This window comes from Sander vitreus, chromosome 4, assembly GCF_031162955.1.
Source record: "Sander vitreus isolate 19-12246 chromosome 4, sanVit1, whole genome shotgun sequence".
In the NCBI taxonomy this organism is placed as follows: Eukaryota; Metazoa; Chordata; class Actinopteri; order Perciformes; family Percidae; genus Sander; species Sander vitreus.
In genome coordinates, this window is record NC_135858.1 from 24260644 (window position 1) to 24276775 (window position 16132).

At 39.8% G+C, this 16132-nt stretch overlaps 2 protein-coding genes across 2 annotated transcripts; one reads left to right on the plus strand and one right to left on the minus strand.

The window, feature by feature from the left end:
- Window positions 1-8664: 8664 nt before the first annotated feature.
- On the minus strand, window positions 8665-10061 carry ora2 (olfactory receptor class A related 2). Its single transcript, XM_078247508.1, has 2 exons — window positions 9992-10061; window positions 8665-9887 (listed from the first exon to the last, which is right to left on the minus strand). Exon 2 carries the CDS (start codon window positions 9883-9885, stop codon window positions 8923-8925), a length of 963 nt encoding a protein of 320 aa, XP_078103634.1. The 5' UTR covers window positions 9886-9887; window positions 9992-10061; the 3' UTR covers window positions 8665-8922.
- A 4920-nt stretch (window positions 10062-14981) lies between these two features.
- Window positions 14982-15941, plus strand: ora1 (olfactory receptor class A related 1). The gene has a single exon (XM_078247509.1). It carries the CDS (start codon window positions 15000-15002, stop codon window positions 15939-15941), a length of 942 nt encoding a protein of 313 aa, XP_078103635.1. The 5' UTR covers window positions 14982-14999.
- Window positions 15942-16132: the final 191 nt, after the last annotated feature.

The window sequence follows — 16132 nt, forward strand, 5'->3', positions numbered from 1 at the left end:
TGCGTTTAATATTCCAATAAATTATGCATTAATATATTCACTTTAATGTTGCAGCTGGTAAAGGTGGGGTTAATTTGAATTGTTTTATATACTGCTGGGTTGTTTGATCTACTTGTAAAATACATCATCATTTATTAGTTGATTTAAATTTTGTATAAATCATCCAAATCTGCTGTGTGTGTGTGTGTGTGTGTGTGTGTGTGTGTGTGTGTGTGTGTGTGTGTGTGTGTGTGTGTGTGTGTGTGTGTTTTGAAGACAAGTGACTGGTGGTAGAAGACGTACAGTAGAGGAGGGGTCGTATGTTGATCTTTGCTGTTGGAAACATGTCTTGTGTTTAATGGAAAATTAGAGACAAAGAGCACTGCTGTGTAATTATCCGTGACAGCAAACCTATAAGCAATTATTTATGGGTTTATTGATTTAAATGAAATTAGATGGATAGGGATTTTTCTCTTTTCTTGAAGGCAAGGCAACTTATAAAATAAAATAAATGTTTCAAGTAGATAAAATTCAACTTTAGTTTGGTGTTTGGTTTAGTTTAGTTTTGAGAAGTTAGTGGCAGAATTACTGCATGTTGGTGTCATACTGTTAGACACACAATTTCTGACCAGCGCCTGCCTGTTCATCAACTCTGTACTTACTAGGACATGAATTTCAGTCGAAAATACTGCATCGTGACAATAGTTTCTAATGATACGAGAAGTGCGGGTAAAAAACTAACCTGGCAGTTCTTTAAAGGCTAATCTGGGCATACTGCTGTGTCATTGATCATCTGGCTTACTGTGGCGCTTCTCTACACAAATAAATCCATACATTATTCAATTAATTGAGACTTGAACAAAACCTGTGACACCGAAGAGAACTGGTGGCCTTCACTGCCTACTTACCTAAAAATATCTTTATTATTATGAATGGAACCATACATTTACACTTCAGCCGTCCTCTTATTTGTGTTGATTTACTTATCTACCTAAAATGGAAGGAGTCTCTGTCTGTCCTTCGTTTTTCTCAACAACCGTTCATCCAATTGACTTCACATTTGGCAGGTGTATAGCTCAGGACCCAGGGAAGTGTAGTGTTGAGTGTGAGCTCTTGAGATCTACGGGACATTTTTATAAGAAGTGGTTATGTACACACTGTGTAGCATATTGAGAGGCGACGCCTATTAACTGTTGCACAGCCTGCTGTGTCATGCTGGTTAGAGCTCGCTCTCCATCACTTGCTACAGTACAGATAAACAGAACAGATGAAGAAAGAGAGACTGGAGATATTACATTGTAGCAAACTCAAACATTGTTTGGATGAGCGGTTCTCGAGAAAGCTGCAAACTGCTCAGAGTTTTGACAGCGCAACAACTTAAATTCTTACAAAAGCTTAAACAGATTTGAAAATATACTATATATTATAAAGGCGAGAAAATCTTTAAAATCTACATTTTGTGAGTAGGACTTTTTTTAACCAGTCTGTCAAAGTTTGGTGAAAGTTTTAGGCTCTTCAAAATGATAGTTTGAGACATGAATCTATTAAATAGATTTAGAGCTGGGTCATGCTGTGGACGTCATTATGAATATATATGCCTTTTATGTCACAAGTACAAACATTCATTACCAAAATCAACCCAAACTCAACACTTAAGCAAGGCTGGATCACCAAACGAGCAAAGCAGGCACCTGCCCCAGGCCCCCAGGCCTCCAGGGGCTCCAAAAGTCCCAGGTTCACTGTGTCATTTGCCTTTCTTAAATCTCACTAAAATACAATAACAACTTTTTTGCATTATTGTATAATCGTGTTGCCCCTGTCAAAATGACAATAATTATTATTATTTTAGTTAATATTGTGCTCACGTGGTGAATATTCATATATTAAAATGACCACATACTTACTGACATACAGAACGGCAGGGGCCAGGTAGTAGTCCAGTATAGTGTGCTGCAACATGTGCTGGTTGGTTTCTGGATCTCTGGGTGCAAAATATGATAAAGCTGCCATCTTTTAGTGTGTTGTGTGCACTCTACTTGATGGGAAGTTAGAGGTTTCCCTCGTAAATTAATTATTTCAGCCATGCACTTAAAGTTTCGTTTGTTTAGAAATAGAGCTACTATTTTATTAGCTATTAGTAATTACGGTCAATCACTTTAACTCACTGAGACCTTCATTATGAGAAGTTTATATTGACAAATAGTACAGATATACCGGTGTGTGTGTGTGTATATATATATATATATATATATATATATATATATATATATATATATATTAAATAAATATGGTACCAGTGCTGTCTGTCTATATGAATTATATCTTGTAAATAAAGTGAGTAAAAGTCACACAAAGTCACAAAACTCTGCTGTACAAATTAGTGTTTCCAAGCAAGTTAAAAACTCACAAAATGATTTATTAAAGTTGTTGGTTTACATGTGTATAGGGTCTTGCAATACATAACAGTGGAACACAGTTCACTGCATTGACCGTCAGTTTAATGCATACATTTATCATATTGTGAAATATATGTTTTGAAGATTTTTGTAATAATATTGATTTCAGTCTAATTTCCAAGATTTATTTATATTTAGGAATCTACCCTATATCACAACTGCAGTGGTATTATTCAAGTTGCCCCTACATTGCAGTACCATAAAGAATCAACAGGTGGCACTCTCTCCTGCCCCATTTCAATATACTTAGAGGTACACTGCCTGATTTTGTTATACAGTGACCCAAACTACCAAAATGTGCTCCCAGCTCACAAATAATGATTTCAAAAGTCAAGTCCAAAGTAAGCTGGTTGGACATTTTGGGCTTTAGCAGCACAATGGGGCGGCTACAACAAAACTAGTCAGTGTGTCTTTAATTTGGGAGGTGGTCCAACTCAGCAGAACATGGGAAGCAAATTCGTCTCATAAGACGATTTTGCTTCCCATAAAATCACAGACTCACACTAGACTAGTGTGAGTCTGTGATACACTCGACTGATATAAACTCTGATATGGTTGCGTGTGTGCAACACTTTTGTAATTACTCTGACAGCAGCTGCACCATGCACAGATGATTCATCAGAATTATTCAGCCTTAAGTGGGTGGAGTGACACCACTTGTTTTGAAAAAGCACAAGGAGACTCCATTTTTCAAGTATGTTGGAGTAACACTCCCTATCATCACATGCCATCAACTCACCACTCCAGGCAATTTGTCACCTGTGTGATGCATTTAAGTGCTCTATACAGTAAATGGAAACTGAAAATGTACTCTACTAAGACTGTTACACTCTGACAGCAACTTTGGCTCCAAAGAGGCACAATGTTCTTGTCATTTACTCCGTACATTATTCTGCAATTCCTTTCCCCCGTGTGAAGGGTGACACGAGCAAGATGAGATATGTGTGGCTGTTATGTCAGCACATGCCCGCTCTGTATAACTTTACAAGGTCTGTTGCTCTGAGGCACAGATAGCAATCTACATCTGTTTAATAGAGCAGTCGTTTCCAACTACTTTGAATTTAGAGTTGTGTTAACACCTTGCTAAATTTAGGCCTTTTTGTGTGAGTTACTTATGAGGACAAACATATCGAGTTATTCGTTGAAATCACTAAATGCATCAAACTACTGAAGCAAAATAGATGTTAACGACATTCAGACTACATTAATTGGTTACTGGACAAAATCAGAGACAGCTGAGATCCTAAACCGGCTCTCTGCGGGATCCTCGTGACAATCAACAGCAACAGTGGCACACTACAGGGCAGAGCCACACTTTGAGTAATAGCTTAACAAACCCCCTGAAGGGAGAATAAAGGAGTTGGACATGGTGTGCACAAGCTCAGCACCTCAACATACTGTTACTGAGGAGATGCCGCACTCTGTAGGCTTGCTCCATCTTGTCTGCATTCCACGGCGAACTCAGGGAAGTGGCTCGTGGAAAATTCCACCTTTGTAGCAGTTAGGGGGGAAGATGGGAAAGATAAAGGGCAGGATCCATTTTACTGCTACAGTGTGAATTTGACATGAAGAAGGTTATGTTACCTTTTGACTAAAGGTCTTTGTTGGATCTGCTGGTTGATTTACAACCAATTGTTTTTTATAAAATAAAAATGTCAAAGTCTCACATATAGTATAATTCAAATCAACATTGGGCATTTATTCATAGAGAAGATGTAAATATCCTGTATTTGAGCTGTTTTGGGGCAACTACTGTATGAAGAACCTGTCTTAATGTCAGTGTTGCATGATATTTGGGAATGTCACTCCGTTTTTAAGGCTGAATTTTGCATTTGGTTCTGTTTTCAGGCATTTAATTCTAAATAAAGAAATAATGTACCGAGCAGGCGGTGGCAGATACAGCTTCACTATGATTTCTGCAATTTAATTCAACTTTTAAACCCTCGGTTCAAGCCTCGTCCATGCCTTTTAACCACAATCATTTTAAGAGATTAAAAATCTGGGCGCATGGTTTACGTATTCACACATCATTCAGCATTAACCAGCGTCCTAGAGGGACACTGGATTGGCTCATCAAAGGATAAATCTCTGCAAACTGACATGTCAGGAAAGCCAGTTCCTCCCTGATATATTTGCTTCTCTCTTGAAATGTATGTTTCGCTATAAACAGATATCTTGATCTCAGTGAGAATACCTGAAGACTAATAAAAAGAAAAAAATCCACCCCTGAATAATAAATGATAAGCCACATGTTGAGTGAATACTGACGTATAGCACATGCTGATACTTGGATCACATCAGGGCAGGTCTCAGCTTTCAGTTCAACCAATTCAAACTGTCACTCCCGTCTTTCTCCTGAAAGATTATTAATATTCAGTTATTTCTCAGAAGTTTATATGACAACATTTCCATGCCTGTTTATAGTTTTTTTTTTCTCTAACTCAGCAACCTAACCTATTCTTTTCCACTCCTTCCTCTCTCTTTCTTCCTTATATTGTGATACACTGCTGGATAGGGTGCAGTGCATCTTGAATGTCTTTCAAGTCTCAGCACAGCAGTGCATATCTTACCTGAGAGTGGTGGAGTTGCAGCAAGCTGCTGCCCTGGGGCCTCCGAGCCTTCCACCCCACCCCCCACCCTCCTTCAGTGTGGTCCATGTCCTTGCTGGTACATTGGAAACAGGCATTATCTGCTATACAGCCTCCCTGTCAGGCATTATGCAGACATTGTAAAGGTAGAGTAGTAGTTTCACTGCTAATGCTTATTTGGACAGCCATGTTTGTCTGTTTTGCAAAATGTAGCTCTTTTCTCCACCTGCTTTTAATGTTTTCTCTCTGATGAGTGGGTTTTGACTGAATTGAAAGAGGCTTTGTCATGTAACATTTCTATAAACTTACCTTTAAAGGAGTAGTTTGACATTTTGGGAAAAAGGCTTATTCGCTCTCTTTCGAGAGTTAGGTCTATACAGTAAATATGAAGCTACAGCCAGCAGCTGAGCTTTAGAGACTTTAGAGAGTTTTTTATACAGAACAAACTAACAAGATTGTGTTATTAATTAGTGCTCTTTAGAGGTTGTGTTACCTTTGGACAGAGAAAGGCTAGCTGTTATCTCAACTGGCTCTAGCTACGTGGAACATAAAGTATGAGAGTGATATCGATATTCTCATCTAACTCTCAGAAGCAAACAGAAACTATTCCTTTCATTTGTTGCCACTTGATTAATCTTGTAAAAGCAGGCTGTCAGAACTATAAAAGCAACCATTAAACCCCAGAGCCTGCAGATTTATGTGGATATTAGACTGGCATTTCAGCCTTTTCTACAAAATGGATGTTAATCAGGATAAATCAAGAAGTATTGTGTTCATCATGACAGAACAGGCCAAAGTTTCCCCTTAACTCTGTCTTCTTCTCACCATCTTTAATACAGAGCTCCTTGCTTTCGTGCAATGCAGCATTCCAGGCAAGCTGAAACACGACCGTATGTGTTTGCCTGTCTGAGGGAAGCAGTTAAACTGGGTGGATGCAAGGTAATGGGTCACACACATAGAATTCTGTAACTTAAGAGTGCAAAAAATGAAGTGTAAATTGTGTTAAACTCATGTCACTTCCTGGTATATATTTTGAGGTAAAGTTTAGAGCATGTTGCTTTTACATAATTGAAATATTTTTCCCAAATGGGCACTGCTCTGAATTAAAACCAGTTCTATGATGTGCAAATTCTTTTTTTACAATCAGTCCCGCACTTAAAAAAAATACTAAATGAAGTGATTTGCATAAAAGCACAGTTTTTATGGCATTCTCCATCAGGAGCTTCACTCAAACAGGGAATAAACAACACGCCTACAGAAACATCCCTTTGAAGGAAAAGCAAAGACGGTATCAGCAAACGTAAAAAGGGCTTATTACGTCTGTCATTTCCATAAAAATGTGGGTTTTGAAAGTACCCCAGGATGTGTTTATTGCTGACACATTTTCACCAGTAATAAGCCCCAAAGTTTCCAGTTGCTATAGTCAGCCAGAGGTTTTCTTAACTGGAAAAACATCAGAGAGAGTTTATGGGATTAATGACAAGAATAACTTTCAAGGTTACTGGATTTAATTGATAGTTTAGACATAAAATAACTCAAAATGTTTTTATGTGTGACTATCAAATTATTTAGAATTGGCTTTGGGAGGTTACTGTGTTGTTGAATGGTGTTTGTTGACACTGTTTACATGTATTACCTTATTAGTCGTCAATTTGCTCCTGCATTAGTATAACCAGTACACATTTCTGCACGTTGCACACAGTGATTGTAGTGATTTAGATCATGATGTTGAAAGTTGTTGTTTTTTGCGAGGGAGGAGAGGGTTTGGGTTTAACATTCAGTTCCTGAGTGAAGGAGGACTATATTAGGGTGTGGACTGGCTTCAAGGCAGAAAAGGGGTGGGGTTTAACCCTGCTGCTGCATTGCTATTGGTGGACACGGGGGACAAATATGCCTGTACCTGGTGCAGGTAAACAGACTGACAGACACAGCAGGTGTGGATCAGCTGGCGGGATTTACTGCAACCCTTAATCGACCATTCTGGACAACTTGACAGCTTTTTTGCGTGTGTGGCTTTTGTACAGGTTTGTGTTGTATACTTTGTCTAACTACAGACAAGTTAGCATTTCTAGGTTTATTTCTTTAAAAATATGTCAGGCACCGGGGCTTTGTTATTTTCCCTGGTAGCTTGTGCAATTCACACATCTTGCTTCGTCAAGCCGGTGAGATGCAGTCAGAGGCTGAACAGATGACCAATGTACATTTATTCAGCTGTTGCAAGCTCTGTTTTAGCTGCAGAATTAAGTCTTGGAGGGGAACCGTGAGAGCTCAAGGTTGTTGGTGATTTGAGAGTAATGGCAGTAATAGAGGGTTACATTAGTGTGGGTTTTGTCTCTACATGTTTAACAGCACCCTGCATTCATTGAGGCACAAAAGACTCCAGAAGGATGGAAAACGGTGAAAACAGGTCCTGTCTTGTGCAAGGAGAGGCCGGCCCGGCACACCCTTCACACACTCACACATACACATACACACACACACACACACACACACACACACACACACACACACACACATTGAAAGAGACATGAACAACCTGCTATTCATGTTTTTGTTCCTTCTAACTAATCTGCAATTTCTTTCCCGACAGAAATAGAAAGAATGACATCACTGAAAGCGTGGAAGGGAATCAGCCGTGTCAACTATATGTCATTCTCCGTGACTCCTCACCGGAGGCGCCAGCACGCTTGCCACTCTAATGAAACCATCCTTGTATTCTATCCTTCATTCCACCGGAGTCTGTGTAAAGTGTCAATCAGATTTCAGTGGTTTGAAGGGTAAAACACATGGAATTTGTCATCTGGAGAGAGCTTTCCTAAGAATAAAGTCACGTTAAAGAGGGTTTTATTGGTTGCAACTTTTACAATAAAGGTGAATGTTACTCTGTGACAAAAGATCAGCTTTATTGTATGGCTTTTTATATTTTTTCATGTCAACCTGGTGTTGAATGCAACAGTTCTGCACAAACACTTAAAGTGGACTTCTCCTCACCTGCATTGCGACAGTAGTTCAAAAGCGCTGCACTGATTGCACTTTAGAGTTATTGCAGGATCACAGAGTGCTGGCAGCCCTCCTTTATGTCTGTCACTCACAGAGGTAGTTATGTCCTCACCCTGCCTCTCTGCCCTTGCTTCACCAAGACATGGAAATTACATAATGACTCCTAAATTCCCACATTACCACATCCACAGCAAACTCTTCAGTGTTTGTGCCAAGACATAGCTTTGTGTCCTTTAAAGTTTACTCTTCTTATAACTGCACCCAAAGAACTCACACATACATTGTCAACATTGTATTGAGTATTGAACATATTTTTTTCTCTAAAGAATATAGTTTTCCCATCAGGTTTTTAAAAAATTCTCTGTTGGATAATAAACCTGCCTCATTGGCATTAGCAGATTCTATTCAAAGCCTCAATTATAGCTAAATGGGCAGCTGGAAGTCATTTGACAGCTACATTGAGCCCCAAGTCACCCAGCTATAATTCTTCTACCCAATTAAGATGGAGAGAACATAAACAAACAAAGCCACATACTGTAGTGCAAGATCAACGGAGATCCATACAGACCTGTATTCAGTGTTGTTATGACAGTTTTGGTCTTTAATTATAGACAGCGAGACAATAGGTTCCCCCTGCCCACAAGTAAACCTTCTAATCAGAGCTGCAGTCAGTTATTATTTCATAACATATCTGAAAATACTTAAACAAGATATTTTAATAATTGATAAAAAAGGAGACAGAGAAAAGAAGAGTATCTTCTGCAAATCTTATCTCAAAACATAATACACCCAATACATACAAAGACAGAATGACCTATGCATGACTCACACTTTAGAAAGATTCTGTTTTTACCATCTTGGCTTCCTTTGCTGTCAGTAATCAGCTATCACAGTAGGCCTCACATAGTAGAAATACTCGTGGCTTGCTCCTGAACAGGCTTCTCATGCACTACACACCTCAGCCTGCCATTCACCTTCCTGTTAGATGCAATAATGACCACGGGGCTCAGTGCTGCATAGAGTGAGGAGAAGAATATACGCAGGTCAGAGATCAGCGAGGAAGTCATGGTCTTCCTCACAGTGAGAGTGTACACCCAAAGCCCATTATCTACCCCATAAAGAATCACATATAAGGTCACAAGTGCTACCACGGCTTTGGCAGCTCGTTGCTCGGCCCCACCACTTCCCCCACCCCCATCGCTGCTGCGGAGTCCCTTCACCTGCTGGCTGTGCTTGTAAAGGAAGACCAGGATGATCAGACTGGCTAGGGCCATGAGGGCCATGGGCACCACATCTCTGCCCACCTGGATTGCCCCATTTGCCTCTTTGGACAACTGTGAAGGAAAGCTAACAGAGCAGAATTCTACATTGATGCCATGGTCTGTTGGGCTGGAGGCATTTTTGGTGCTGAAGGAGAAGAGTATGGCTGCCGAGCTCATACAGGTGTTAGAGAGCCAGAGGAAGAGGAATAAAAATCCCAAATACTGGGCAACCAAGGTGCGGATGGAGGCCCAGCGTGATCCGGGAGAAGCAACGCTCAGACACTGGTACGCACTCAGTACAAAGGTGAGCCAAATCGAGAGGGAACGCGATGTTCTGTAGACAAAGATCACAGCCTTGCAGCCTACGTCTCCAAAGATGTTGGCCAGGCGAAAGGATGCCAGGGTCTCCAGCAGACAGCGAACACCAACCACCAGGAGGTTGACGCAGGCCAGGTGCAGGACAATGACATCAGCTGGGTGGAGGCGATTCTCCTGGTACAGCAAGAGGAGGAATGCCAGGATGATGGAAGCGTTACCCGGGACTCCCACAACAGTGAGGAACAGGTAGAGCATCCCACGGACAAACTCCTCTGATGGCATTCCTGCAGCAATAGAAAAGAGTACAAGGCAACTTTATCAATGAAATAAACAAAGTGTATTCAAAATGATATCAGAAAAGAATTGCTGCAGAAGTTCACACCCTGACCTGAGAACAGTTAAAGCTAGCAAAGTCTGAAGTGGACCTTGTCCTTGATCCCTCTCTTCTGAAGTAGTCAGGTTGTTTGTGCTCTTATAGTTGCAAACAGGTAACAGTTGTTGGATCTGTTTTTCATGGTACATTGACTTCTCTTCGCTCAACCTCCAATTACTTGAGATCAATTCAGATGACTGATTCTGTCCCCTCACTGGGTTTCAGACAGACAGGATAACACAGTGAAAGCTGAGTGTGTTTGGATTCATTTGCAGAGATCCAACCAGTGGACAGGGAAACTGGTGTTAATGAGGAGATTATATCTATTAGCCACATGTTTATAGTCAAAAAAAGATTAAAACAATTTCTCAGTGTCACTGTTTCACTGAGTGGAGACTATTGAATACTTTCTTTCTAATTACTGATCCTATATTTAGATTTCCTTATGAGAACCTTCATATTACCTTTTGTATTTTTAATTTCAGCAATCAATTTTAAAAGCCACTATTAAAAAAGACCTCTCTTGTGTTGAGTAGTCAAACACCAGCACCACAGTGTCCTCCAGTGGAGAAAGTTGAAACAAAGTAAAAGCCAGAGGCCGATCCACTCGGTTTGCATGATGGATCACCGACAATTTCATTTGTAGAGTGTGACATAGCATTCAATTTATGGTTGTGTAATTCATCCAAAGCAATGAGAGTTCTAAAAATGGAATTAAATCTAACCTGTGAAGATATTGTAAGGGCAAATAAGTGTGGGTGGACTGCATGATTTAACTGCAACATGTCCCACAGCAGGTAATTGGTAATGAATATTAAGCCCATTTCTCACAAGTACATGATGAGACGTGTTCTCCACTGAAATTAAAAGAGAATATACTACAATATGACCATTATTGAGATTAGTTACATGGGCAATAACCTTTTATATTTTTATATATTTTGTATTTAATAACAAAGTTACATTTTGAACACGATATAAGAGGATGTCATGTATTGATAGTGTTGAGTTGGTTAATTTATACCTAATACAGTTATGGAATGTAACTCAGCACATTTACTCACTGTGAAAATTTGAAGTACTTGACTTGAGTATTTCCATTTTATGCTACTTTTTAATATACTCAGACACACATTTCAAAGGTAAATATTGTACTTTTGACTCCACTAGTACTGGTTAGTAGTTACATACTGTACAAAACACATTCAATATGATGCTTTGTACCCAATATTATGTAAAGCAGTCAATATTAGCTACACCGTAACCAAGTGCAACATTAAAATGACAATAATACATCACTAACAATAATCCAATAATATATAACAGTAGAACTCTCACACAGGCCATTTTTCTCCATTAACTTTTAAATGCTGGACTGCCACTTGTAATGGAGTATTTAAACAGTGTAATATTGCTACTTTTACTTAAGTAAAGGATCCAACTTCTTCCTACAACACTGTACTTCAGAACACTTCAAATTTAACTCTATTGTCTTTCAAGAGAAAATTGTCTTTCAGCCAGGTGAAATACATATTGCACACAGACTTGAAAGTATATAAAAAAAACATTACAAAAAAATCTATAAATTCTATGATATGAATAGAGAAAACTGAGAGAAAATTGCAGACAGGTACCTAAACTGATGACTGATCTCTGTAGATTTGATGTGATAGGTGACGGTATACTCAGTGGAATGAAAATACATGTTTACAGTTAGAAGGATATTAGAAAGGCTAGAAAAGATATATTCAAATAACATCAAAGCTCGTGGGAGGGCAATTCTGCAATGATAACTGCAAATAAAGAGTCTAAGGCCCATCAATATCAGACGGGAGACTGCTAAGCCAAAAGCCTCTTAAACCACATTTTTGCTGTGGGACAGATTAACTGGCACATACTTAAAGGTTAAAAAGGTTAAAAAGTATACATATCTCTGAACTAACTTGAGTTGTATCTAAACAACACTTAAACTTAAACACTTGATTTTAGATAGTACAGCCTATAATGGTGCAAGAGAATGCATTTCTGAACCCTAAGGCAACCAAGTACATTTTCATAGTTATATTAAAAGTATGGAAATCTCATTTGAGTACAGCTCATATTGTGCAAATTATTTTATTATACATGCAAAACCATTAACTGATACTATTTTATCCATAAAGGCATCCCTTAATCAGGAATACAATATGATGTGTCACATATATTATTGCATGCACAGAAAAAACAAAACATTCTGCATGTAGTTGTTGACTGAACTGTATTAAAGTATATAAATGTAAACTTCACCTCTAATTATATTGTTGTAACGGAATTAGCTAATGTAAAATTAAAATTGAATTAGTGCTATAGGGAAAAAAAACTATTTACATCAGCTATAAACAAAGAAATAAAGTCTCATGTCAGGGGGGAAAAAGCCCAGATTGCAGCGTACTGTACATGATGCAATCCCCTGAGAAGGACATGCTTGAACTTGCCATTTTAATTAGCTCTCTGAACATGTAAACATGTAGAAAAAGACACAGGAAAATAACACATCTTATGATGCTTTATTCCAAAGCCCTCTCCCAGGAGAAAACAAGCTTCTCAAACAACGTTATAGCACACAAACCCAGTCTCAGTTTTGCAACTGAGAAAACATAAATAGAGAACAGTTTATAGAGATAGTGCTGGAATACCTTGATACAAATTGCAAACTTCTGTTGTAGCATGTGTCAGTGATGAGAGTTAAGAACATAAATTAATAATAGCTGGTTGTCCCTATGCCCCCAATTAGTATAGACATGCATTGTTATATGGTTAATTGTCTTGCTCCTCTGTGTCTTTTAACATGCTCCCAGGACAGGAGGGAGGAAAGGAGCGCAAACTGAAGCATCAGCTGTGCATGTCAAAGCCTCTTGATAGCTCATTCAAGGCATCATCAGGCTGCTTTTGCATCAACAATAACCGCACACCATTGTCTCTGCGGGGGTTGTTTAAACTGTTTTTTTTAACTCCACAGGGAAATAGCATTATAATATTTGACTAACGTGCAGTTTTTCTGTCTATAGAAGCTGAAAACTGACATGTGGAAGTTAAAAACAGGAAAATAACACTGAAGTTTAGAATTCACATTATTCACAGTGTTGTGCAAGTTACTGGAAATTAGAACTTAGTTACATTTACTGGGTTTTACTGCATATAAAAGTAATTAATTAATTAAATATCTGCTTCAATTCTCTTATTAATGCACACATAGCTATTTTATTTTAGTGTTGCTGTGGCACAGTGTCGGACAAGACAACTGTCAAATATAATTAAACAATAATAAAGCAAAATAGATATGTTTTGAATAGTCTATATCGACGACGTTTCACTTCTGGGATTGACTTCCAGAAATCCCGCCGGATGTCCCCCATTTTGGCCGGATGTCCTTCACCTTCCTCTTTCTTTGTGTTGGAATTTTAAAATCCGGTGGATGTATGAGGACTATGGTTAACTGCTCCTCAGATCTCTGCAGGGTAAATCCAGACAGCTAGCACGACTAAAACAGCTATTGCACAACTAAAACAACTTTTGATCGTATACATGTTCCACCAAAACAAGTTCCTTCCCGAGGCTATTTTGCAAAGGCACTGTTGCTCTGTCCAGCGCTTAGCACCGCCCATGACGATTGTGATTGGTTTAAAGAAATGCCAATAAACCAGAGCATGTTTTTCCTCCAATCCCAGAATGTTGTGTGGACTAGCCAGACCTTCCTCCGCAGCGCTGTGGAGGAAGGTCTGGAAATGTGAGACTATGTTTTGATAGACCTATTTATTGTAGCCTTGACAGGCATTCAAATCAAGCAACATAATATGGAATGGCAGAGTAAAATTAACTGTTTTGCAGGCATTTGACAGTCATTTTCTTTTAGTTCAGTTCCCTGAACTGTCAGCCATTGTGTACAGTGACAGTCAAATTGATTGATTTACAGTATGTAATTCATTGTGCCACCTCCGGTCAGGTTGACGTTTAGATCATACCCTGGAAAAAATCCTGGGAAGGGTGCGTTTGCAGCCATCATTGCAGACAAACGGCTACGTTTATCTGCAATGATGATCAAGACAAAAGTAACGAGTAGGAGAATTTAAATTTTAGTAATTGTATTTTTTAATTTCATAATTATTTACAATTCTTGTTACCACCAAAAGTAGTGGAATTAGAGTAACATGTTGTTACTCCCAACACTGATTACTCGTATGGCCTAAGGCAGCTCAATGACTTTTTTTTAAACAATTTTGCTGACCACCACCCAACCTGCCACCACACAAATTTTGGGGCTCTTATGCCAGTCACCTTACTTCCTCGCTTGTTCCTTGGTTTGCTCCCGCATTAATTACTACGACAATTAGGGGTCATCGCCTAACAACAAGCGTAAATACAGTATTGGTAGGTAGCAGGCCTACAGCCGTTATTTTGGTGAGGACAGTCTATATATAGTCTCTTATACATGGAATAAATACAAATTACAGTGCATTACTTTTCGTAGTTATACGTACGAATGGTTCATGAGATCAGCCTGTAGATTTAAACAGGATAAGTGATTACAGAAAGCAAAATCTGTTCAAATCAACATTCATAAGGGCACCTGACTATTATTTAATTCAGAATTGAAAAATTATGTGCATCCTTCAGTTGTACTATATTCCCTTTGTGGTGCTTTGTCCTCTGAGATCACCTGAGTCAGATTTAGTTGGTTGCTTTAATTTACCAAACTGGGGGCTGAACACTGCAATGCTAGCTAATGATCTCAAGGGGCATTTAAGACTATAAATTGCAATTACACAGGTTATTGAACATCCAATGCACAATAGGCTATACTTTTCATCTCAACATCTCTTCAGGTGAGCACAATTTTTTCCAGAAATACATCAAAGAGATTACATTATGGGTTTCTTTTGAAGACTCTTTGGTAACTTGGAGGATGTTTGTGTGCAAGTGTATTCACGTCAGATTTGATTCTCTGTCTGCTTCTCAAAATATTATCACTGCAGGCCTTGGTGTCATGGATCTGTGTGTGACCATCAAAGGGGTCTCCTTCCTCCTGCAAACAGGTGTGGGCATCTTGGGGAACACTGTGGTGCTGCTGGCGTATGCCCACCTCATGTACACCGAACCTAAGCTTCTTCCTGTCGACATGATCCTGTGCCACCTGGCCTTCGCCAACCTGACGCTGCTACTGACCCGCTGCGTCCCCCAGACTATGACTGTGTTTGGGATGAGGGACCTGCTAAATGATCCCGGCTGTAAGGTGGTGATCTACGCCTACCGCATCGGCCGGGCTTTGTCAGTCTGCATCACCTGCATGCTCAGTGTGTTTCAGGCGGTCACCATTGCCCCCGCTGGACCCCGTGTGTCCAAGTTGAAGCCTGCACTTCCCTCCCTGGTCCTCCCTACCTTTGCAGGACTGTGGCTCCTCAACATGGCCATATGCATCGCGGCCCCTTTCTTCTCTATGGCTCCACGTAATGGCACCGTCCCTGCCTTTACCCTCAACCTGGGCTTCTGTCACGTGGACTTCAGAGACAACCTGTCCTATGTAATTAATGGGGTGGCTGTCTCTGGGAGGGATTTTGCCTTTGTTGCTCTGATGGTGGGCTCAAGTGTTTACATCCTACTGCTTCTCCACCGCCACAGCCGAAAGGTAAGAGGGATCCGTCGCTCTCAGGGCGGTGGGGCAGAGACCAGGGCGGCCAAAACAGTGATCACCTTGGTGGTTCTGTACGTGGTCTTCTTCGGGATTGACAACATCATCTGGATCTACATGCTGACGGTGGCGAAGGTGTCACCAGTGGTGGCTGATATGAGGGTGTTCTTCTCCTCCAGCTACGCCTCTCTCAGTCCCTACTTTATAATTTCCTCCAACAAGAAGATCAAGGCGAAGATTGTGTGTGCAGCTGAGCAAGACCAACCGTCAGTGGACAATCAGGAGTCGAGTGACAAATGACCCTCTTTCTCTATCTTGACAGGCTGCTGACTAACAAGACAACAGAGTGTACAGATGACTGAACAATGGACTCTTCAGAAAGTAGTAGAAACAGTAGTGACCTTGCAATGGTGTTACAGGGTTTTCTCTTACATGTATGTAGCCTATACTTTCATCAAAATCATAAATATACAAGTCTGTACCTGCAATGT

Excerpts from the sequence above, each read along its gene's own strand:
- ora1 (XM_078247509.1), top strand. The coding sequence starts at position 15,000 with ATGGATCTGTGTGTGACCATCAAAGGGGTCTCCTTCCTCCTGCAAACA.
- ora2 (XM_078247508.1), bottom strand. The coding sequence starts at position 9,885 with ATGCCATCAGAGGAGTTTGTCCGTGGGATGCTCTACCTGTTCCTCACT.